General features: G+C 43.5%; 1 protein-coding gene across 2 annotated transcripts in view; it reads left to right on the forward strand.

Annotated features, from left to right (window-relative positions):
• The first annotated feature begins 2,811 nt into the window (after positions 1-2,811).
• RTF1 (RTF1 homolog, Paf1/RNA polymerase II complex component) overlaps positions 2,812-25,540 on the forward strand; it is a 78,168-nt gene continuing 55,439 nt past the window's right edge. For both annotated transcript variants that reach the window (XM_060175060.1, XM_007536474.3), the window contains exons 1-2: positions 2,812-3,012; positions 25,142-25,252. In XM_060175060.1, the coding sequence (XP_060031043.1) occupies positions 2,815-3,012; positions 25,142-25,252 (309 nt within the window). In that variant the 5' untranslated portion in view covers positions 2,812-2,814. The remainder of the gene's footprint in view (positions 3,013-25,141; positions 25,253-25,540) is intronic.

The following is a 25,540-nucleotide window of genomic DNA, read 5'->3' on the forward strand; positions in this document are numbered from 1 at the left end:
CTAGGGTTGAGCTCCTGGTCCCCAAAAACCCCTAACTACCACATGGTAGCATCATGCTCGGGGGTTGAGTGTGCTATGGTATTTCTTCTGAGATAGAAAATTTACAAAGGGGGGTTGTGGGAATCAGGCGGTGGCGCAGTGGGTTAAGTGCATGTGGCATGAAGTGCAAGGACCAGCTTAAGGATCCTGGTTTGAGCTCCCAGCTCCCCACCTTGCAGGAAGTTGCTTCACAGGCGGTGGAGCAGGTCTGCAGGTGTCTCTCTTTCTCTCCCCCTGTCTTCCCCTCCTCTCTCCATTTCTCTCTGTTCTATCCATCAATAACAACAATAATAACCACAACAATGTTAAACAAGGGCAACAAAAGTGAAAATAAATAAATATAAAAAACTAAAAAAAGGGGGGGGTCATGCAGTAGCACAGTGGGTTAAGTGCACTTGGCGTCAAGTGCAAGGACCAGCATAAGGATCCCGGTTCAAGCCCCAGGTTCCTCACCTGCGGGGGGGGGGGGGGAGGGGGAGAGGAAGGAGGGGATGTCACTTCACAAGCGGTGAAGCAGGTCTGAAGGTGTCTTTCTTTCCTCCTGTCTTCCTCTCCTCTCTCAATTTTTCTCTGTCATGTCCAACAACAATAACAACAACAACAACAAGGGCAACAAAAGGGAAAAAATGGCTTCCAGGAGCAGTGGATTCATAGTGCAGGCCCCAAAACTCAGCAATAACCCTGGAGGCAAAAAATAAAAAAAAGAAAAGATTCTACTGAGAGTGGTGAAACTTGCAGGTGTGAAAAACTGGTAGAATCCTACATGGGAGAGGGGGGAAATGGAGAGGTGTTTATTTGTTTAAGGTAGGACAAAGATAGACTGAATGATACACAGCACACCATCTTCCTTCAAAGTACTGGGGCTGGGGTCGAATCTGGGTTGTACACATGGCAAAGCAGAATATGACCTTATTACTTCACTGGCCTCAAAAAAAAAAAGAGAATCCTTATTCCACATTTCAAATCTCAAAAGGAAATCCTTCTGGAGTTTTTTTGCCACCAGGGCTATTGCTGAGATTCTGTGCTTAGCTCTATCATTTCTGGTGGCCATTTCTTCTTTCTGATAAAGGGTAAGAGAGAAATAAAGGGAAAGGGAGATAGAGGAGAGACAGCTGTGGGGAGCACCCATAGATCATGTCTCCCCACTGCAGGTGGCACCCAGGGGCTCGAACCCCTGTTCCAGCGCACAGTAACAGGAGTGCTCTACTGGGTGCCCCAGCACCTGACAACCTAAAACTACATTTGTTTTTATTGATTTAATAATGGTCAACAAGACCATAGGATAAGAGGGGTACAATTCCACACAATCCCCACCACTAGAGTCCTGCATACCATCCCCTCCACTGGAAGCTTTCCTATTCTTTATCCTTCTGGGAGCATGGACCAGAACCATTATGGGGTACATAAAGTGGAAGGTCTGGCTTCTATAATTGCTTCTCCACTGGACATGGGCATTGGCAGATTGATCTTCCAGCCTATTTCTATCTTTCCCTAGTGAGGCGGGGCTCTAGAGAGGTGGGGTTTCAGAACACATTGGTGAGGTCATCAGCCCTGAGAAGTCAGGTTAGTATCTGCAACTTGGTGGCTGAAAAAGCATTCAGATGGGGGTCAGGTGGTAGCACAGCGGGTTAAGCGGGCATGGCATGAAGTGCAAGGACCAGCATAAGGATCCAGGTTAGAGGTCCTGGCTCCCCACCTGCATGGGCAAGGTTGATTCACAAGCAGTGAAGCAGGTCTGCAGGTTTCTGTGTGTCCCCCCCTTCCCCTCCTCTTTCAATTTCTTTCTGTTCTACCCAGTAATAACAATAACAAGGGCAACAAAGTGGAAAAAATGGCTTCCAGGAGCAGTAGATTCGTAGTGCAGGTGCCAGTGTTAACCCTGGAGGCAAAAAAAAAAAATTAAGACATACAGCAGAACAAGTTGTTTAATACTCAGGAACTTAAAAGCAAAAATATAGCCGATGAGGTTCGGGGTCTCCATTTTGGAAAAAGCTAGTAGATCTATTTTAGGTATATTCCAATAGGCCCACAATTTTACTAATTTTTGCCTGAGCCCAACAGCTAACATTCAGGTGGGATAAAGGTATTATCTGGGGAGATGTTGTCAAGAGTTGTAAATAGGACTAGAAAGCTGGATCAGGGCACAGAGTAGCTCCCAAATATGGGAAAATTATATAAATATTGTTAACTGTAAATCCCATGGATTTGATCTGGGGCTCATGTTCAGCACAGGAACCTGTGTAACCTCTAAAACTACATTTATTAATTAACTACACATGCTAGTCTCTCAAACCCCATCTTTACTTATACTATCTTTTTCTTTTTTAAAAGACTTTGTTTACTGTTACTGATATGAGATTGTGAATTTCATATATCAAGAATAAAGCTAGGGTACCACCTGTACATTTGGCCCAGGGATGCACATACGGTTCCTGGAGACCCAGGAAATCTTCCCTCGCTGTGGCAGCTGGCTGAGGGCACACTGCCCACTGGCTGGATGATTCCAGTGTCTGACACTGAAAGGGCTCCCAGGGCTGACCCACAAAGTTTATGGCCAGTTCCCGACAGACAGGCAGCGCAACGAGCCGCGGTACAAGTCGCACACATACAGAAAAAAATCCCAAGTCTGGAAAGACCAGATGCCACCGCCCAGCGCCCGCAAATCCGGAAGCAGCCCCGGCGTAGGGGGCGGCCCGTGCGTCTGGGCGGGGCGGGGCGGCCGGCTCCGCGGCGTGCGCCGCCTGGGGGCGGGGCTAGGGGCGGAGCGGAGCGCGCATGCGTGGTCGCCTTTGTGTGGGTCGAGCGGCGGCTGTGGCGGCGGCAGTGGCGGTCCCAGTGGCAGGCGGGCGAGAGGCGAGTCCGGGCGGCGTCCGGCGTGGGGACCGAGGGACCACCATGGTGAAGAAGCGGAAAGGCCGCGTGGTGATCGACTCCGACACAGAGGACAGTGGAAGCGACGAGAACTTGGATCAGGTAAGGGCAGCAGGCCGCGAAGGCGCGGGCCGGGGAGCGGGAGGCTGCGTCCGGGCCTCCCGCCGGTCCCTGCAGTCTCGCCGCTGTCCTCCTGGCCCTGCCTGGCCGCGGACGCCAGAGCTCTGGGTGCCCAGCGCAGCAGCAGGAAGCGAGAGGCGGGCGGGCAGGGCTGCCTGGCCTCGAGCTCCGGGACACAGCCAGCCGTGCCGGGCCGGCATGGGGCGACTGGGCCACTCGGGCGGGGAGAGGTGGGCAGTCCTGACCCTGCACCGGGGGCTGTGGAGGCAGCGGTGCTGGGCGAGCGCCGGGCTGGGGCGAGAAAGTGTTGGCGATGGAAAGCGAACTTTCTCCCAGGGAGCTGGGAGCCCGGAGCCGGGAGGAGTGTTGGTCCGGGCCTGGGCCCCGCAGCCAGGGCCTGGTGCGGGTGAGAGCCATCTCCACCGGGCTGTCAGACCGGAGAAGTCCTGGGAGGAGTCTGGCAGTCGCGGAGAGAGTGGGACGGAGGGACTGTGCACGGGACGGACAGACTGCCCGGGCCTCGCCGCGCAGCACCGGGACTCTTACTGGAAGATGGTGCAGGACCGTCCAAGTCACTTTTGCTGTCAGTGTCTTGGGCTTCCTTTAGCTGTTCACTCCAGAACACGCTGGGGAGAGGAATCTTAGTACTGGAGTAGTGCTCCAGGAGGTACAGAAATGGTTTTCCCCCTTGTTTAGTGAACAAATGTAATTATTATACAAGAGGCAGTAGCTCTGTACGTGGACTAGAGAGAATATTGAACTGTGAATTCTGACACGTGAATTCTAGGCAGGGCTGTGCTCTCTCTAGCATGTGTCTTTGATTTTCACTATGAAATCTAGATCCATCATCAACTTAGTGCAAGTTAGAATTGCTATCAGTGCAAACTAAAGCTCTTACATAAATGACTTTTGGGCAGTTCCTTTGTGTTGGCAATCCAAGGAGGAGATATTAGAACATGAAAGGGGAGATTTTTGAAAAGGAGGGCCTGGAGATGTGTTGGAAGAAGAGAGACTTTTACAAGTAGTGCTATGAACATAGCTATGAAGGATTATAGAAATTGTGTCTTGGGATAAGCATTGTAAGGTGAAAGTTGAAGATATATCCCCCCGAAAGTCTCTGAAATTTACAGAAATAGAAGACACATTATTTTTTGAAAATTTTCTTTACTATTGTCTTTATTTGTTGGACAGAGACAGCAGAAATTGAGAGGGAAGGGAAAATAGAGGAGAAGAGAGGCAGAGAAACACTTGCACCCCAGCTTCACCACTTCCAAAGCTTTCCCCATGCAGATGGGGATAGGGGCCTCAAACCCAGGTCCCTGTGTGTTGTACACTCAACCAGGCGTGCCACAACCTTGCCCCACATGTATTATTATTATTTGAATTTGTTTCCCTTGTTGTAGTTATTATTATTGTTGTTAATTGATGTTGTCATTGTTGGATAGGACAGAAATGGAGAGAAATGGAGAGAGGAAGGGAAGACAGAGGAGGAGAGAAAGATAGACACCTGCAGACCTGCTTCACTGCTTTTGAAGCAACTCCCCTGCAGGTGGGGAGCCGGGGACTCTAACCGGGATCCTTAACGCTGGTCCATATGCTTTGTGCCACTAACCCGCTGCGCTACTACCTGACCCCTCACGTGTATTATTATTATTTTAAATATTTATTTATTCCTTTTCGTTGCCCTTGTTGTTTTATTGTTGTAGTTACTATTATTGTTATTGATGTCGTTGTTGGATAGGGGCTCGAACCGGGGTTCTTACACCAGTCCTTGTGCTTTGCGCCATGGGGCGCTTAATCCGCTGCACTACTGCCCGATTCCCACATATATTATTTTATAAAGATTTATTTATTGATATCTGGGGGACAGAGAGCAAACCAGAGCATCATTCCAGTACACATGATGCCAGGGATCAAACTCAGGACCACATGCTTGTAAGTCATATACCATGCCACCAAAATAAAATAAAATATTCTTGACTGAAAGTTTGGTTGATAACTTTAGACTGGCACAAAATTAGGAGCTGAACCAAATTTTATTATTATTATTTATTGTTTTCTGATCTAGAAATGTTTTTGTTATTACACTCAACTAGTGAGGGTGACATAGTCACTTTTAGTAAACGCTTTACTTACATGTTTAGTTTCCAAATAATACCAAAGTTGGTATCATTTTACATACAAGGAAAATTGGGTTGAAGTAGTTAAGTAATTCTCTAGAGTCATACAACTTTAGAGAAATAGAGTTGAGGGGCCAGGTGGTGGTGCACCCAGTATTTAAGCAGGTGCAAAGACCCGTATTTAAGCCCCTGCTCTCCAGCTGCAGGGGGAACACTGCATGAGTGGTGAGGCAGGTCTCTCCCCACCTCTCAAACCCCCCCCCCCCATTTCTCTCAGTCCTGTTAAATGAAAAATAGGAGGAAAAGAGGAAAAAATGGCTGCCCAGAGCAGTGGATTCATAGTGGAGCTACCAAGCCCCAGCAATAATCCTTGTGGCAAAAAAGAGAGAGAAATGGAACTGAAATTTGAATCCAAATGTACATGGCTACAAGTCCTCCTGGAAATTATACCAACATTGTCTTCCATTCTTAATTTTTCATATTATAATGTGAGAATAATTTCTAAACTTTTTTTATCTTCTTTTAATATTTATTTATTCCCTTTTGTTGCCCTTGTTGTTTTATTGATGTTGTCGTTGTTGGATAGGACCGAGAGAAATGGAGAGAGGAGGGGAAGACAGAGAGGGGTAGAGAAAGTTAGAAACCTGCAGACCTGCTTCAACACCTGTGAAGCGACTCCGCTGCAGGTGGGGAGCCAGGGGCTCCAACCTAGATCCTTAAGCCGGTCCTTGCACTTTGAGTCACCTGTGCTTAATCCACTGTGCTACTGTCCGACTCCCTTTTAAATACTTTTAAAAAATATTTTGTTTATTCCCTTTTGTTGCCCTTGTTGTTTTATTGTTGTAGTTATTACTATTGTCATTGTTGGATAGGACAGAGAGAAATGGAGAAAGATGGGGAAGACAGAGAAAGACACCTGCAGACCTGCTTCACCATTTGTGAAGTGACTCCCCTGCAGGTGGGGAGCCAAGGCTCGAACCAGGATCCTTAGGCCAGTCCTTGCGCTTTGCGCCACATGCGCTTTTTACCCGCTGCGCTACAGCCCAACTCCCCCTTTTAAACACTTTTAAAAATATATTTATTATTTATTTTGTTGCCCTTGTTTTTATTGTAGTTATTATTGTTGTTGTTATTTTTGTCATCGTTGTTGGATAGGACAGAGAGAAATGGAGAGAGGAGGGGAAGACAGAGAGGGGGAGAGAAAGACACCTGCAGACCTGCTTCACCACTTGTGAAGCGACTCCCCTGCAGGTGGGGAGCCAGGGCTCCAACCGGGACCTTAGACCAGTCTCCTTGCGCTTTGTGCCACGTGCGCTTAACACGCTGTGCTACAGCCCGACTCCCCCTTTTAAACACTTTAAAAAATTTATTTATTTTGTTGCCCTTTTTTTATTGTTGTAGTTATTATTGTTGTTATTGTTGTTGTTGGTTAGGACAGAGAGAAATGGAGAGAGGAGGGGAAGATGGGTGGAGCGGGGGAGAGAAAGACATCTGCAGATCTGATTCACCGCCTGTGAAGCAACGCCCCTGTAGGTGGGGAGCCAAGGGCTGGAACCGGGATCCTTGTGCCCATCCTTGCGCTTTGCGCCACCTGCACTTAACCTGCTGCACTACCGCCCGACTCCTGAGAATGATTCTTTTTTTTTCTGCCTCCAGGGTTATTTCCGGGGCTCGGTGCCTATACCACGAATCCACTGCTCTTGGAGGCCATTTTTTTCCTTTTATTACCCTGGTTGTTTTACCATTGTTGTGGTTATTATTATCGTTGTTATTGATGTCGTTATTGCATAGGGCAGAGAGAAATGGAGAGAGGAGGGGAAGACGGGGAGAGAAAGATAGACACCTGCAGACCTGCTTCACCGCTTGTAAAGCGACTTAAGTTACAGCAAGAATTTTTTCTTTAAATATATTTTTAGTATATTTATTTATTTATTTATTTATTTTTATTAATGAGGAAGATAGGCAAGAGAGAGAGAGAAAGAACCAGACATCACTCTGGTACATGTGCAGCCGGGGACTGAACTCAGAACCTCATGCTTGAGAGTCTAGTGCCTTAGCCACTGCACCACCTCCTGGACCACGTATTTTTATTTATTATTGGATAGAGACAGACATCTGCAGCCCTGCTTCACCACTCATGAAGCTTTCCCCCTGCAGGTGGAGACCAGGGGCTTGAACCTGGGTCTTTGCACTCTGTAATGTGTGCACTTAACCAGGTGTGTCTCCACATGGCCCTGCAGCAAGAATTTTTAAGGCTTATATTCCATGATACTAGAATTCATGTCTGTAAATTACAGAAAATAGTTTAGAGGATATTGATACATCAATTAAAGATTATCTGTATGACTGGAAACAGTGCAGCAGTTTAATACTTGGCATAAGATGTGCCACAGTGATGCTTTGGTTGTCTTATTTCCAGCACCTTATCTAAGGAGCTACCTCAAAGACCACTATTTATTTTTAAATTTTTACCAGAGCATTGCTTAGCTCTGGCCTATGGTAGTGCTAGGGATTTGAACCTGGGACCTCAGAGCATCAGGAATGAAAATCTTTTTGTGTAATCATTATTCTATCTCCCCAGCCCCCAGTTAACCTTTTGAAGGATGGCCCCTAAGTGGATTTAGAGAGAAGGGAGGCTGTTCTTTAAATCTCTGAGACCATTTGTATTGTTGATGCTTTACACTTAATGAGCAGAGATGTGTAGTAACTGAAGAGGAGCTTTTAATTTGTGAACTCAGACCTTTTAACTTTAGAACGCATACCTTTGAGATTTGAAAGTCTTTTTTTAAAAAAATCTTTTTATTTATTAACATTAGAGAATCAGCGTGGAATATGTGATGCTCCTCATACTGAAATTCCGATGCTTTTCCACTGTACCACTTTCGATGCCACAGGATTTTTTTTTGACCAGAGCACTGCTCAGCTCTGGTTTATGGTGGTGCAGGGGATTGAACCTGGGACCTCAGAGCCTCAGGCACAGGAGTCTGTTTGTAGAACCATTATGCTATCTCCCCCACTCCCACAGGTTTATATTATTGTTGTTGTTATTATTATTATTATTTTGCCTCCAGGGTTATTGCTGGGATTTGGTGCCTGCACCAGGAATCCACTGTTCCTGGAAGCCATTTTTCCCATTTTTGTTGCCCTTGTTGTTGTTGTTACTGTTATTGTTGCCATTGCTGCTGTTGTTGCTGGATAAGACCAAGAGAAATTGAGAGAAGCAGACCCGTGAAGCGACTCCCCTGCAGGTGGGGAGCTGGGGGCTGAACTGGGATCTTTATGCCGGTCCTTGTGCTTTGCACCAAGTGCACTTAACCCACTGCACTACTGCCGGGCCCCCAGTTTTGTTTTATTTTTGTATTTATTATTGTGAAATATAAGTAATGCTATAGTTTTTTTTTTTTAGTTCTCTTTTGTTGACCTTTTTTTGTTGTTGTAGTTATTATCATTGTTGTTGGATAGGACAGAGAAATGGAGAGAGGAGGGGAAAACAAAGAGGGGGAGAGAAAGACACCAGCAGATCTGCTCACCGCCTGTGAAGCGACTCCCATGCAGGTTGGGAGCCAGGGGGCTCAATCTGGGATCCTTACCCTTTGCACCACCTGCGCTTAACTTGCTGCGCTACCACCCGGCTCCCTATAGTTCTTTTTCTTTTAAGATTTATTTATTTCATGTGATAGAGGGGCCAAAGCATCTCTGGTATATGTAATCCCAGGGATTAAACTCAGTAACTTTTGCTTATAAATCCAGCATTCTACCCATTGTACTACCTTCCAGGCCATGGGAAGGATTTCTTTTAACTTGTGACCTAATAGAGTTCTTCTTTTTAATATGAGCCACATGTTTTTATTTGGGGTGGGAGGAGTGAAGACTAAACCATGTGTAGTTTCACTGATTCGGGCTCCTTTTTCTTTTTCTTATATTTGTTTATTGGATAGATACAAGAGAAATTGGGAGTGAGAGAGAACACCCACAGCACCACTCCCCAGCTCATGAAGCACTTCCCATTGCAGGTGTTGGTTAGGACTTGGCAATGTGTGTGCTGTATAGGGTGTTCTACCTCCTTGTCCCTTCCAAGCTGCTTTTTCATTTGAGTGAAGAGACATTGACAAAGAGACACCATATCACCAGAGCTTTGAGCATGGCAACATACACTTTTCCTGGTAAACTGTCTGACCCTTCAGGCCTCTGAATATACTGCTCTGAAGAGTTTTGTTCTGAACTTTTGCTCTGAAGAGCCTGGAACTAGCATGTTTGTGATTTTACCACTCTGGACTGCTTTTTTCATTCAGATGCAGAGAACGGGAGAGATATCACAGCCCTAGAACTTTCTCCAGTGTCATAGCACCTCCCCTCAGATGCTGCTGCTTAAATATGAACTACACATAGCAGTATGAGCACCTTACCCAGTCAACTATCACACAGTGTCGTTGTTGCCATCAGGACTTGGCTGTGGCTTCAAGTCTATACTATTTCACCACTACCAGCAGACTCAGACTCATTCTTTTTTCTTGTCATTGTTTTCTTTACAAATAGTGAGAGATTCCACAGTGCTGCATACTGCTTGTGAAACTTTTTCTTTTTGTGGTGCTCCCCTTTAGTGACTGGGCTGGAACGCACGTTGTCATACATAGTAAAGTGTGCATTCTACCAGGCAAGCTACCCTTTAGCCCCTTTCAATTTTTATTTATTTTATTTTATTTTAGGGATGGGGGTTATTTGTTTAGATAGAGTCAGAGAGTGAAAGTGACCACAGCACTGAAGCTTCCTTCAATGCCATGGGGGATAGACTTAAACATAGGTCACACGCATGGCTTTATTTTATAGTGTTTTATATACTTTTTTTTTTTTTTTGCCTCCAGGGTTATTTCTGGGACTCGGTGCCTGCACCACGAATCCACTGCCTCCTGGAGACTCTTTTCCCCCCCTTTTGTTGCTTGTTGTTTTATCATTGTTGTGGTTATTATTATTACTGATGTCATTGTTGTTGGATAGGACAGAGAGAAATGGAGAGAGGACAGGAAGACAGAGAGGTGTAGAGAAAGATAGACACTTGCAGACCTGTTTCACCACTTGTGAAGTGACTCCCCTGCAGGTGGGGATCTGGGGGCTTGAACTGGGATCCTTACACCAGTACTTGGACTTGGCACCATGTGCGCTTAACCCGTTGTGCTACCACCTGACTCCCCATTTTTCCTTTTTTAAATTTTATTTGATAGGACAGATAGAAATTGAGAGAGTGGGGAGTCAGGTGGTATCGCAGCGGGTTAAGCGCAGGTGGTGCAAAGAGCAAGGACCAGCACAAGGATCCCTGTTCGAGCCCCTGGCTCCCCACCTGCAGGGGGGTCGCTTCACAAGCGGTGAAGCATGTCTGAAGGTATCTATCTTTATTTATTTTTTTTTTAATGAAGGTATCTATCTTTCTCTCCCCCTCTCTGTCCCCCCCCCATTTCTCTTGGTCCTATCCAACAACGATGACATCAATAACAACCACAATAGCTACAACAATAAAAAAAACTAGGGCTACAAAAAGGGAATAAATAAAGAAATTGAGAGAGTGGTGTATTGCACCAAAGAACTGAGGTGGGTGTGGGGTGGTGTTCAAGTCCTGGAACATGATGGGGGGACCTAGTGGGGATTGAATTGTTAGGTGGAAAACTGAGAAAAGTTACATATGTACAAGCTACTGTATTTTACTGTCAATTGTAAACCACTTATCCCCAATAAAGAAAAGAAAAATTGAGAGGGGAGGAGAAGATAGACATAACAAGAGGAAGAGAGGCTGTGCGTGTGTATTTGTGTGTGTTTTCTCTCCAGGGTTATCACTAGGGCTCCATGCCTGCACTATGAATCCACTGCTCCTGGTGGCCATTTTTTCCCTTTTTTGTTGTTGTTATTGTTGGATAGGACAGAGAGAAATTGAGAGAGGGAGGGAAAATAGAGAGGGGCCAGGTGGTGGCACACCTGGTTAAGTGCGCATTACTGTGAAGGACCCAGGTTCAAGCCCCTTGTCCCCACCTGCAGGAGGAAAGCTTCAGGGCTGAGGTTGTCTCTCTGTCTCTCTCCCCTCTCTCTCTCTTCTCTCTTTCTTCCACCCCCCTCTCTCTATTTCTCTCTGTCTCTATCCAGTAATAAAAATATTTTTAAAAAGGGGGGGAGGGAGATTGACAGACACCTGCAGACCTGCTTCACCACTGTGAATTGACCCCCCTGGGATCACTTGCACTGGGATCCTTATTCCAATCCTTGCACTTAACCCGGTGCACTACTGCCCGGCCCCCAGCAAGAGACATCTTCACTGTTTGTGAAGATTCATCTCTGCAAATGGTGGGAGTTTTTTTGTTTTTTGTTTTTGCATAAAGATAAATTGAGAGGCGGGGATATAGATAGACAGACAGACACATGCAGCCCTGTTTCACTACTATTATTTATTTATTTATTTTAACCAGAGCACTGCTCAGCTCTTGATTGTGGTGGTTTGGGGGATTGAACCTGGGACTTTGGAGCCTCACACATGAGAGTCTCTTTGCATAACCATTATGCTATCTACCCCCGCCCTCACCATTATTATTATTATTGTTTTTAATATTATTGCCATTAGGGTTATAACTGTGGCTTAGTGCCGGCACTACAAATCCACAACTCCTAGTGGCCATTTTTTCTTTTTCTTTCATTATTATTATTACTACTATTATTACTTTTTGGGACAGTATAGATAAAAATTGAGAGGTGAGGAGGAGATGAGGGGAAAAAAGAGAGGCACCTGTAGAGGTGCTTTACGGCTCATGAAACCCCCTCTGTAGGTGGGGAGCAAGGGTTAGCACCTGGTCCGTGGACATGGTAGTGTGTGTGCTTAACAGGATGTGCCAATAACCCGTGCCTCCTTCAACATTTTTTTTCACTGATCAGCTGTGGCTTATGGTGGTGTTATCTACCCCTGCCCCCTTCAACGTTTTTTTTTTTTTTAACATTCTTTTTTTGAAATATTTAATATTTATTCCCATTTTTTGCTCTTCTTTTATTGTTGTGGTTGTTATTGTTATTATTGATGTCGTTGTTGGATAGGACAGAGAGAAATGGAGAGAGGAGGGGAAGACAGAGGGGGAGAGAAAGACACCTGTAGACCTGCTTCACTGCTTGTGAAACGACTCTTGTTGGTGGGGAGCCAGGGGCACGAACCGGGTTTGCGCCACCTGCGCTTTGCGCCACCTGCGCTACCGCCTGACTCCCCCCTTCTACGTTTTTAAATTGCACATTATCATTATGAAGATACTTGCCTCTGGTACTACTTAGAGTGGGGGAAACAGAATTTGAAACATATCTATAGGTGTGTCACCCCACCCCCACCCTCGTGTACTTATATGGAAATAGTATGTTTCCTTCATTACTTTCTTTTTCTTCACTAGAGCACTGTTCAGCTCTGGCTTATGGTAGTGCCGGGGATTGAACCTGGGACCTCAGAGCCTTAGGAATGAAGCTCTATTAAGCTTTTCATGGCTTACATATGGCTCTATTTAGCTCCCCAGCCATATGTATCACTCTGTAGGATAATACTTATGTATTGGGTTCTGTAAAATGAAAAGCATCGGGCAGCATAATGGTTATGCAAACAGACTGTCATCCCTGAAGTTCCAAGTTCCCAGATTCAACCCACCACCCACCCTCACATAAATCAGAGCTGAGCAGCATTCTGGTTAAAGAAGGGGAAGGGCGGCTTAGTTGATGGCACACCTTGCTGAGCTCACATGTTACAATGCTTAAGGACCCAGATTTGAGCCCCTGGTCCCCACCTGCAGGGGGATAGGTTTGTGAGTGGTGAAGCAGGGCTGCAGGTGTCTCTCCATTTCTTTCCCTATCACCCCTTTCCCTTTCAGTATCTGGCTGTCTCTATCCAACAAACAAAGATAATTTTAAAAGGAAATCCAAGATAAAAAAGAAATAAGAATTCTGTTAATAATTTCCTTTCTTATTGGAAATGGTGATAATATTGTCGGGTCCTGTTTATCTCTGCCCCTCCTACTTGAATTAATAATTAAATTTGAGAGAACAGTTACTTTATTTTATTTTCCAGGGTTATTTCTGGTGGGGCTCAGTGCCTGCACTACGAATCCACTTCTCCTTGAGGCCGTTTTCCCCATTTTGTTGCCCTTGTTACCCATGTTGTTGTCATTATCATTATGGTTGTCATTGCTATTGTTGTTGGATAGGACAGAGAGAAATCGAGAGAGGAGGGGAAATAAAGAAGGGGGAGAGAAAGACAGACACCTGCAGACCTGCTTTACTGCCCGTGAAGCTCCAGGAGTTAGAACCGGGATCCTTAGTCTTGTCCTTGCGCTTCGCACTATGTGCACTTAACCCACTGTGCTACCGCCCAGGCCCCAATTCCTTTATTTTCTGGGGACTATTTTCAGACATTTGTTAAAAATGTCTTTAATATCCTTCCTTAGGCCTTTCACATACAAAATGGATAATTTAAGAATTCTACTTGTTGGGGTGGGGTGGGGGCTGCAGACTGGCTCATCTGTTTTAGAGCACACAAAGCCATTTGGAAGAGCCCAGGTTCAAGCCCTTGTTCCTTCCCCATCTGTAGAGGGGACATGTCACTAGCAGTGACGCAGATCTGCAGGTCTTATCTTTTTAAAGTTTTTTTTAAAGATTTTATTTATTTATTAATGAGAAACATAGGAGGAGAGAGAAAGAGCCAGACAGCACTCTGGCACATGTGCTGCCGGGGATTGAACTCAGGACCTCATGCTTGAGAGGCCACTGCTTTATCCACTGCACCACCTCCTGGACCATTCTTTTCTTTCTTTAATATTTATTTTCCCTTTTTTTAAAAAAAATATTTATTTTATTTATTTATTCCCTTTTGTTGCCCTTGTTGTTTTATTGTTGTAGCTATTATTGTTGTTGTTGTCGTTGTTGGATAGGACAGAGAGAAATGGAGAGAGGAGGGGAAGACAGAGAGGAGGAGAGAAAGATAGACACCTGCAGACCCGCTTCACCGCCTGTGAAGTGACTCCCCTGCAGGTGGGGAGCCAGGGTTCGAACCGGGATCCTTATGCCGGTCCTTGTGCTTTGCGCCACCTGCGCTTAACCCGCTGTGCTACAGCCCGACTCCCTTATTTTCCCTTTTGTTGTCCTTGTTTTATTATTGTTATTGTTATTGATGTCTTCATTGTTGGATAGGACAGAGAGAACTGGAGAGAGGAGGGGAAGACAGAGGGGGGGAGAAAGATGACACCTGCAGACCTGTTTCACCCCTGTAAAGCAACTCCCCTGCAGGTGGGGAGCCAGGGGCTCAAATCAGGATCCGCCCAATTCTGGGTCTTATCTTTCTATTTCCCCCATCCCTCTCAATTTCTCTCTGTTCTATCACATAAAGTAGGACAAAAATAAAAAGAAGAAAATGGACACTAGGATTGATAGTGCTGCCACCAAACTTCAGCGAAAACTTTGGTGACAATTAAAAAAAAGAAAAGAAAAAGAAAGAATTCTTTTTCCTGGGCCGGAGACATAGCTCACTGAGTGTGGCACCTACATTGCCATGAGTGTGACCCAGGTTCAAACCCCAGAATTACATAAGAGTTATTATTGTCGGGGGTTGGGTGGTAGCACAGCAGGTTAAGCACACATGGCGCGAAGCACAAAGCCCGCCATAAGGATCCTGGTTCCAGCCCCAGCTCCCCACCTGCGGGGGGGAGGGTGCTTTATAGGTGGTGAAGTAGGTCTGCAGGTATCTTTCACTCCTCCACTGTTCCCCCCCTGAACTTCTCTCTGTCCTGTCCAACAACAATGACAGCAGTAACAACAATAATAACAACAAACATTATTGCACCAAAATAAAAGACTCTGGGGTGCGTGGGTGGGGAGAATACAGGTCCAAGAAGGATTCAGAGGACCTAGTGGGGTTTTTTGTTTCTTCAGGCTGACTTTTTCAGATGGAGAGAGAAACAGACATGCAGAGCCAGAGGCAGAGAGAGAGGGAAAGAAACCACAGCACTGAAAGTCCCTCCAATGTGGTTGGGACTCAAACTTCCATTTCTTTTTTTTTTATTATTTTTTTATTTTTTATTTAAGAAAGGATTAATGAACAAAAACATAAGGTAGGAGGGGTACAACTCCACACAATTCCCACCACCCAATCCCCATAACCCACCCCCTCCCATGATAGCTTTCCCATTCTCTAGCCCTCTGGGAGCATGGACCCAGGGTCATTGAGGGTTGCAGAAGGTAGAAGGTCTGGCTTCTGTAATTGCTTCCCCGCTGAACATGGGCATTGACTGGTCGGTCCATACTCCCAGTCTGCCTCTCTCTTTCCCTAGTAAGGTGTGTCTCTGGGGAAGCTGAGCTTCAGGACACATTGGTGGGGTCTTCAATCCAGGGAAGCCTGGCCAGCATCCTGGTGGCATCTGGAACCTGGTGATTGAAAAGAGAGTTAACATATGAAGCCAAACAATTTTTTGAGCAATCATGGATCCCAAGCTTGGAATAGTGGAGAGGAAGTGTTAGGGAGGTACTCACTGCAAACTCTAGTGTACTTCTGCTTTCAGGTATATATTTTGCAGTAGTTTATGGATACGTGTGCACATAAGCTCTCTCTCACAGAAACTGGTGTATATCTAGGTTATGGGACTTTGTTAGAAAGTGAACCACCTGAGATGAAATTAGAGTATACTATAAAAGGAAAGGTCTCACCCGAGTAATGAAGCTGAAGGGTTGTCATTCCACACATGAAGTCTCTGGATACAGTCTCAAACTTCCATTTCTTACATGGCAAACCAGCAGTTATCAAAGTGAGTTGTTTTGCTACCCCTGTTGACTTTCCTTTTTTTTTTTTAAATGAAAATTTTTTTTATTGGGGAATTAATGTTTTACATTCAACAGTAAGTACAATAGTTTGTACATACATAACATTCCCCAGTTTCCCATATAGCAATACAACCCTCACTAGGTCCTCTGAATCCTTCTTGGACTTGTATTCTCCCCACCCACCCCAGAGTCTTACTTTGGTGCGATACACCAATTCCATTTCAGGTTCTACTTGTGTTTTCTTTTCTGATCTTGTTTTTCAACTTCTGCCTGAGAGTGAGATCATCCCATATTCATCTTTCTGTTTGTGACTTATTTCACTCAACATGATTTTTTCAAGGTCCATCCAAGATCGGCTGAAAACGGTGAAGTCACCATTTTTTACAGCTGAGTAATATTCCATTGTGTATATATACCACAGCTTGCTCAGCCACTCATCTGTTGTTGGACACCTGGGTTGCTTCCAGGTTTTGGCTATTACAAATTGTGCTGCCAAGAACATATGTGTACACAGATCTTTTTGGATGGGTGTGTTGGATACCTTAGGATATATCCCCAGGAGAGGAATTGCAGGGTCATAGGGTAGGTCCATTTCTAGCCTTCTGAGAGTTCTCCAGACTGTTATCCACAGAGGTTGGACCAATTGACATTCCCACCAGCAGTGCAGGAGGGTTCCTTTGACCCCACACCCTCTCCAGCATTTGCTGCTGTTACCTTTTCTGATGTATGACATTCTCACAGGAGTGAAGTGCTATCTCGTTGTTGTCTTCATTTGCATTTCTCTGACAATCAGAGACTTGGAGCATTTTTTTATGTGTTTCTCGGCCTTTTGGATCTCTTCTGTGGTGAATATTCTGTCCAAGTCCTCCCCCCATTGTTGGATGGGGTTATTTGTCATCTTGTTGAGTTTGGCAAGCTCTTTATATATGTTGGTTATTAAATTCTTGTCTGATGTATGGCATGTAAAGATCTTCTGCCATTCTGTGAGGGGTCTCTTGGTTTGGGTAGTGGTTTCTTTTGCTGTGAAGAAGCTTTTTAATTTGATGTAGTCCCATAGGTTTATACTTGACTTAGTCTTCTTTGTAATTGGATTTGTTTCATTGAAGATGTCTTTAAAATGTATGCGGAAAAGAGTTCTGCCAATATTTTCCTCTAAGTATGTGATAGTTTCCGGTCTAACATCCAAGTCCTTGATCCACTTGGAACTTACTTTTGTATTTGGTGAAATACAGTGATTCAGTTTCATTCTTCTGCATGTTTCAACCCATTGTTTCCAACACCATTTGTTGAAGAGACTCTGCTTTCCCCATTTAATAGTCTGGGCACCTTTGTCAAAGATTAGATGTCCATAGGTGTGGGGCTCACTTCTGGGCTCTCAATTCTATTCCACTGGTCAGTGTGTCTATTCATGTTCCAGAACCAAGCAGTTTTGATGACAATGGCCCTATAATACAATTTAGATCTGGGAGTGTGATGCCTCTGGTTTTCTTCTTTTTTCTCAAGGTTGTTTTGGCAATTCTAGGTCTTTTCTGGTTCCAGATAAACATTTGTAGCATTGTAGCATCTATTCTCCTAAAAAATGTGCTTGGGATCTTGATGGGGATAGCATTAAATTTGTAGATGGCTCTGGGTAGTATATTCATTTTGATGATGTTAGTTCTTCCAACCCATGAACATGGAATATCTTTCCACTTCTTTGTGTCCTTTTCAATTTCCATGAGTAGTGACTCATAATTTTCACTTCTTTGGTTAGATTTACTCCTAGATATTTTATTGTTTTTGTTGCTATAGTAAAAGGAATTGATTTCTGGATTTCAATTTCTTCTTAGTATTTGCATAGAGGAATGCCACTGACTTTTGAATGTTAATTCTATAGCCTGACACCTTACTGTATTGCCTGATGATTTCCAAAAGCTTCTTGCTGGATTCCTTAGGTTTTTCCATGTATACTATCATGTCATCTGCAAATAGGGAGAGTTTGACTTCTTCTCTTCCAATCTGTATCCCTTGAATTCCTTGGTCCTGCCTGATTGCTATGGCAAGAGCTTCCATCACTATGTTGAATAGTAATGGTGATAGTGGGCATCCCTGTCTAGTACCTGATCTGAATGGAAATGCTTCCAGTTTTCCACCATTGAGTATGATGTTGGCTGTAGGTTTGCTATTTATAGACTCCACTATCTTCAGGAATTTTCCATCTATTCCCATTATTTGTAGTGTTTTGATCATAAAAGGATGTTGTATTTTGTCAAAGGCTTTCTCTGTATCTATTGATATGACCATGTGGTTTTTGGTCTTGCTTTTGTTGATGTAGTGGATCACATTGATTGATTTACATATATTAAACCAACCTTGCATGCCTGGGATAAACTCCACTTGGTCATGATGAACAATCTTTTAATATACTGCTGTATCTGGTTGGCTAGAATTTTGTTCTGTGGAGTCGGGCTGTAGCACAGCGGGTTAAGCGCAGGTGGCACAAAGCACAAGGACCAGCATAAGGATCCCGGTTCTAACCCCGGCTCCCCACCTGCAGGGGAGTCGCTTCACAGGCGGTGAAGCAGGTCTGCAGGTGTCTGTCATTCTCTCCTCCTCTCTGTCTTCCCCTCCTCTCTCCATTTCTCTCTGTCCTATCCAACAACAACAACAACAATAATAACTACAACAATAAAACAACAAGGGCAACAAAAGGGAATAAATAAATAAAATAAATATTAAAAAAAAGAACCTTAAAAAAAAGAATTTTGTTCTGTATTTTCGCATCTATGTTCATCAGAGATATTGGTCTGTAGTTTTCTTTTTTGGTTGTGTCCCTGTCTGCTTTTGGTATCAGAGTGATGTTGGCTTCATAGAAGCTGGCAGGAGTATTCCAGTGTCTTCAATCTTCTGGAAGACTTGTAAAAGTAGAGGTATTAGTTCTTCTTTGAAGGTTTTGTAGAATTCATTTGTAAAACCATCTGGTCCAGAACTTTTACTTTTGGGGAGATTTTTGATAATTGTTTCAATTTCATTAGGTGTGATGGGCCTGTTCATGTTGTCTACTTCCTCTATTTAGTTTTGGAAGTTGGTATGTATCTAGGAAATCGTCCATTTCTTCCAGGTTCTTTAGCTTGGTGGCATATAGTTGTTCATAGAAGCCTCGCATGATATGTTGAATTTCTGCAGTGTCTGTTGTGATAACTCCTTTTTCATTTAGTATCCGATTTATTTAGGTCTTCTCTCTTTTTTGTTTTGTGAGTCTGGCTAAAGGTTTGTCGGTTTTGTTCAGTTTTTCGAAGAACCAACATTTACTTTTGTTGATCTTTTGTATTGTTTTCTTATTCTCCATGTTATTTATTTCTGCCCTAACTTTCATTATTATTATTATTTTTTAATATTTTATTTATTTATTTTTCTCTTTTGTTGTCCTTGTTGTTTTTCGTTGTTGTTATTATTGTTATTGATGTTGTCATTGTTAGGACAGAGAGAAATGGAGAGAGGAGGGGAAGACAGAGAGGGGCAGAGAAAGATAGACACCTGCAGACCTGCCTCACCGCTTGTGAAGCGACTCCCCTGCAGGTGGTGAGCCGGGGGCTCAAACCGGGATCCTTATGCCGACTTTGTGCTTTGCGCCACCTGCGCTTAACCCGCTGAGCTACAGCCTAACTCCCAACTTTAGTTATTTCTGTCCTTCTGGTTGCTCTAGGGTTCCTTTGTTCTTCTTCTTCTTCTAGGTCTTTAAGATGTGCAGTCAGGCTGTTTATTTGTGCTTTTTCTTGTTTCCTAATGTGTGCTTGTATACTATGAACTTCCCTCTTAGTACTGCCTTAGCTGTGTCCCAAATATTTTGATAGCTTGTGTCTTCATTTTCACTGAAGTTTCGAAACATTTTTATTTCTTCCTTTATTTCCTCTTTGACCCAGAAGTTGTTAAGTGTACTGTTGAGCTTCCACATTTTGGCACTGTTACTAATCTTTTGTTGATTGTTAAGTGTTAGTTTAATTCCACTGTGGTCTGAGAAGATGCTTGGGATAATTTCAATGCTCTTGAATTTTCTGATGTTGTCTCTGTGGACTAACATATGGTCTATCATTGAGAATGACCCATGTGGATTTGAGTAAAATGTGTATTCCAGTTTCTTGGGATGAATGACTCTGAAAATGTCCAATAGTTCTAGTTTACCTATCTCTTCATTTAGCTCCCTTATGCCTTTATTGATTTTCTGCCTGGATAATTTGTCAAGTTGAGAGAGTGGGGTGTTGAAGTCCCCTACTTTGATTGTGTTGCTGTTCATATATTGCTGTAGCTCTTTCAGTAGATGTTTGATGTATTTAGATGGCTTCTCATTGAGTGCATAGATGTTACTAATTGTTAAGTCCTCTTGATTGACTGATCCACTGAGCATTAAGTAGTGCCCATTCCTATCTTTTTTGATCTTATCTTTTTTAAAGTCTATCATGTCAGATATGAGAATAGCTGTTCCTGCCCTTTTTTGTGTGCCATTGGCTTGTATGATAGTTTTCCATCCTTTCCCTTTAAGTCTGTGTTTGTCTTGTTGCGTTAGATGGGTTTCCTGTAGACAGTATATTGTTGGGTTGTATTTTCTGATCCATCTTCCTACTCTGTGTCTTTTAATAGGTGAGTTCAGGCCATTGACATTTATTAATATCAAAGATTGAAGATATTTTAACGCCATTCTTGTGGAGTTTTAGAGTGTTCTGATATATGTCCTATTTATGATGGTCTGTTTATAGAAGACCTTTCAGAACTTTCAGGGCAGGCTTGGTGATTCCTTCAACTGTTGCTTGTCTGAGAAGGTTTTGATGCCTCCATCTAGTCTGAATGACAGTCTAGCAGGATATAGTATTCTTGGTTGAAAGCCTTTCTCATTGAGCACTCGATAGATATCTTCCCATTCTCTTCTGGCCTGTAGTGTTTGTATGGAGAAGTCTGCAGTAGCGCAGGTACCGAGCTCCAGTGATAGCCCTGGAGGCAAAAAACAAAATGTTAAAAAAAAAAAAAAAAAAGACAAGTATTGCACACCCATGTCCAATGTAGGAGCAACTACAGAAGCCAGAATCCCACCGTCTTCACCCTCAAGAATTTTGGTCCATACTTCCAGAGGGGGAACAAATGTTAGGGGAAGATGACTAAAAGGCTCTGAACCCCGATTCCATCAGGACCTGGAAAGAGAAAAGAGAAGAAAAAAAAAAAAGGAAAGACATTGTAAGTAGTAAGGTGTGGTGACTTAGAAATGAAGAGAAGACAGGATCATAGAAAAAAGGGCAGATAAACAGAATATAGATAGTTATAGAAATAATGGGAGTCCGGTGGTAGCACAGTTGGTTAAGCGCACCTGACGCAAAGCACTAGGACCTGCGTAAGGATCCCGGTTCTAGCCCCCGGCTCCCCATGTGCAGGGATGTCACTTCACAAGTGGTGAAGCAGGTCTGCAGGTGTCTATCTTTCTCTCCCGCTCTCTGTCTTCCCCTCCTCTCTCCATTTCTCTCTGTCCTATCTAACAAAGACGACATCAATAAAAACAATAAATAACAAGGACAACAAAAGAAAACAAATAAACATAATTTTTATAAAGTTATTTAAAAAAATAAGAAAGAAAAAAGAAATAATAGTCAACCCATATCTGTGACCTTGGAGAACCACTGCAGTTTCCAGTGGAGAGAATGGGGATATAGAACTCTGTTAATGGTAAAGATATAGAATTGTATCTCTCTTATGCTATAATTATTTTAAAGATTTTATTTATTACATGAGAAAGATAAGAGAGAGAGAGAGAAAGAACTAAATATCACTCTGGTACATTTGCTGCTAGGGATCAAACTCAGGAACCCATGCTTGAAAGCCCAACACTTTATTCACTGTGCCACTTCGTAGACCACTGTGTTGTAATTTTGTAAACCAATATTAAATCACCAAAAAGATAAGTATTGCTTTGTAAATTTTTTTCCCCATCCACATTTATCGCTGGGTCTCGGTACCTACACTACGAATCCCCTGCTCCTGGAGGCCATTTTCTCCATTTTATTGTTGTTATTGGCTAGGACAGAGAGAAATGGAGAAAGGAGGGGAAGACAGAGGGGGAGAGAAAGACTGACACCTGCAGACCTGCTTCATAGCCTGTGAAGTGACCCCTCTACCCCCCACAGGTGAGGAGCCCGGGGCTTGAACCAGGATCTTTAACACCTGTCTTTGAGCTTCGTGCCATGTGCGCTTAACCTGTTACACTACTGCCTGGTCCCCTTGTGAAACTTCTGTCCATGTTCATGGACTGCAGTTCAAGCTCCTGTGCCCCTCTCTGTGTATGTAAGAGAGAGGAGAAAGCACAAAGAACGGCGTAAGGATCCCGGTTTGAGCCCCCGGCTCCCCACCTGTAGGGGAGTCGCTTCACAATCGGTGAAGCAGGTCTGCGGGTGTCTATCATTCTCTCCTCCTCTCTGTCTTCCCCTCCTCTCTCCATTTCTCTCTGTCCTATCCAACAACGAAGACATCAATAACAACAGCAATAAAACTATAAGGGCAAATGAATAAATTAAAAAAGGGAAATGAATAAATAAATATTAAAAAAGAGGAGAAAAACCACCAGGAATGGTGCAGTTGTACAGACACTGAACCTCAGCAGTACTCTTGTTGATAAAAAGGGGGGGGGTAGTCAGACCTTCCACCTTCTGCATCCCACAATGATCCTGGGTTCATACTCCCAGAAGGATAAAGAATAGGAAAGCTATCAAGGGAGGGTATGGGATAGGGAGTTCTGGTGGTGGTAACTGTGTGGAATTGTACCCCTCTTATCCTGTGGTCTTGTTAGTATTTCTATTTTATAAATTAAATAAAAAGGGGGTAGTGGGGAGACAGCATAATGGTTCTGCAAAAGACTCTTAGCCTCAGAGCCTGAGGCTCTGAGGTCCCAGGTTTAATCCCTAGACCACTGTAAATCAAAGCTAAACAGTGTGTGTGTGTGTGTGTGTGTGTGTGTGTGTGTGTGTGTGTGTGTGTGTGTGTGTGTGTTCTGGGGGGGTGGGGGGCGGGGTCTAGGGAGATAGCTCAATGTCAGCTAATGTTCTCTTGTGGTTCATATATCAGAGTGGAGCTCTGGCTTGTCTCTCTTCCTCTCAGGTTAAATCCCCTGGTCCCCCACCAGCAGGGGGAAAGCTTCACAAATGGTAAAGCAATGCTGCAGATATCTCTGTCTCTTTCCCTTTCTATATCCCCCTTCCTCTTGATTTCTGGCTATCTCTGTCAAATAAATAGAGATAATAATAATAATAATAATAATAATAAAGAATAATCTGGAAAAGGGACACCAGTTGGGTGGCAGCTAAAGGAGTCAAGATGAAAATGTTAGAATAAGTTCACCAGGAAAAGGATTTTGTTCACTATAGTATCGCTACAACTATAATAGAAGTCACTGACATGTGCCCTGTCAGTATTTGTTAAATAAATGATCAATTTGGACTACTATGGAAGAAAGTAGGTTTAATTATACATAAAACTGAGGATGTAAAGTGGAGGACTTGTAGCACAGGAGGTGACAAAGCAGATGCAGAAGTGTGATCTCAACCAGAGCAGCACAGTAAAAAAGGTCTGGCTGGAGAGAATGCAGATAGGTACACTTCTCTGTCGGAATCTCCTTCCTTCATTCCTTCCTACCTTCCTTCTTCCTTCCTTCCTTCTTTCCTCTTTCCTCCCTCCCTCCCTCCCCTCCTCCCTTCCTTCCCACCTCTTTCTCCCTCTCTCCCCCTCTCAAGATAGACACCTGTAGACCTGCTTCACCACTTGTGACGTGGCCCCCTGCAGTGGGGAATCAGGGTCTAGAACCGGGATCCTTGTTCAGGTCCTTGTGCTTTGTACTTTGTGCGCTTAACCCGGTGTGCCAACACTTGGCCTACACCACTAAAACTGTTTCAAAGTGGAAACAACTCAAATTTTATTTGACTGGTAATAGATAAACAATGGGATACTACTTCACAAAAGCAACATTTAGGCTACTGACATGCTACATAATGGATGAGTTTCAAATGCTTTGTGCCAAGAAACCAGACTTAGAAAAGTATGTGTTTTTTGATTTCATAAATAATAAAACACACACACACACACACACACACACACACAGACACACACACACACACACACACACACACCAGAGCACTGCTCACTCTGGCTTATAGTGATCCATGGGATTGAACCTTAGACTTTAGAGCCTCAGGCATGAAAATCTGCATTATCATTATGCTATCTAACCCCCCTTATGATATTTTATAGTAAATAGATCTATAGGTTTGTAGTTGCCATGGGGGGAAGGAAAAGAGGGAAGAAGGGAGGAATATGAAAAACAAAGGGCATTTTCAGCAGTGGTGCTACTGCTGTGCTATCTCCCTAGCCAGTAGCTCAGGTTTTCAAGAGACTAAGAACACACAAATATTGCTGTATTTTGTGTTTGATCAGTAGGAGCTACATTTTAGTATGGAAATGGTGTGATCTTACAATATCAACCTTTTGTGGAAGTTAGTTCTAGCAAAATGAGCAGAGAAACATTTCCTGACTACTTGTGAAGAAGAATGCCAGCTGTTAATCTGAGAAGGTCATCTCATTCTGGCTAAGGAGCTGATGCTCCTAAAATAGAGAGAGACCAAAGGAAGAAAACAGATACTTTTTTTTTTTTTTTTTAGTTTTTTAAAGTCTGTCTTGACACTTAGTACAGCACCAGTATCATTAAGGAATAGTACAGCACTAGTATCATCAAGGAATAGTATTTACTGGTTTAAATTGTCTTTTTTTTTTTTTTTTGGCAGAATAGAAAAATGGTTTGGATTAGTAAACTATGACTGAGCTAGGAGCAGGACTGTCTGCCCTGATTTGGACTCTGATTTGGCATTAGTTATGTTTCCTTTCTCATTTGAGTTGCTTAACATCTCCTGATCCCTAGTCTCTTTCCCTTTAAGAAGAGCCAAAAAAATACTAACCTTAAGGCTATTTTGGAGGTTAAATGGTTGATTGTTAGAAAAATATCTGCCATCTAGTATGTACATAATACAGAAATTCAACACTACTAGCTTAGCTATTTTCCCAACTGTTACTTTGATTGAAATGGGAAATACTTTAATATGACAAGCTTTTTTTCTCTTTTATGTTTGGATATATCTTTGTTGAACAAAATTCATGTGACCACTTTGCCTTGTCAGGAGCTCTTGTCCTTGGCAAAACGTAAGCGGAGTGACTCTGAGGAGAAGGAGCCACCTGTGACCCAGCCTGCAGGCTCCTCAGACTCTGAGACATCTGACAGTGATGATGAGGTGAGTGTGGAGAGGGCAGGCCTTATGTACTTAGGTGATTTTGTTTCCAAGATCTACCAAACCTTTTAAGAAAGCTGTATAGGAAAAACTCTTGAATTGTCATGTTCCCTGTTACCTGTTAGATCCCTGTGCAGAGCATCCAAGGCCACTCTTGAGTCTCATATCTGTTTTACTTATTTATTTTCAAATATTTGTTTTTTAGGGTCAGGTGGTGGTGCATCTGGTGTAGCACATATTTTGTTATAGTTATAGTTACTATTGATGTCATTGGATAGAACAGAGAGAAAT

Source organism: Erinaceus europaeus, chromosome 16, assembly GCF_950295315.1.
Source record: "Erinaceus europaeus chromosome 16, mEriEur2.1, whole genome shotgun sequence".
Lineage (NCBI taxonomy): Eukaryota > Metazoa > Chordata > Mammalia > Eulipotyphla > Erinaceidae > Erinaceus > Erinaceus europaeus.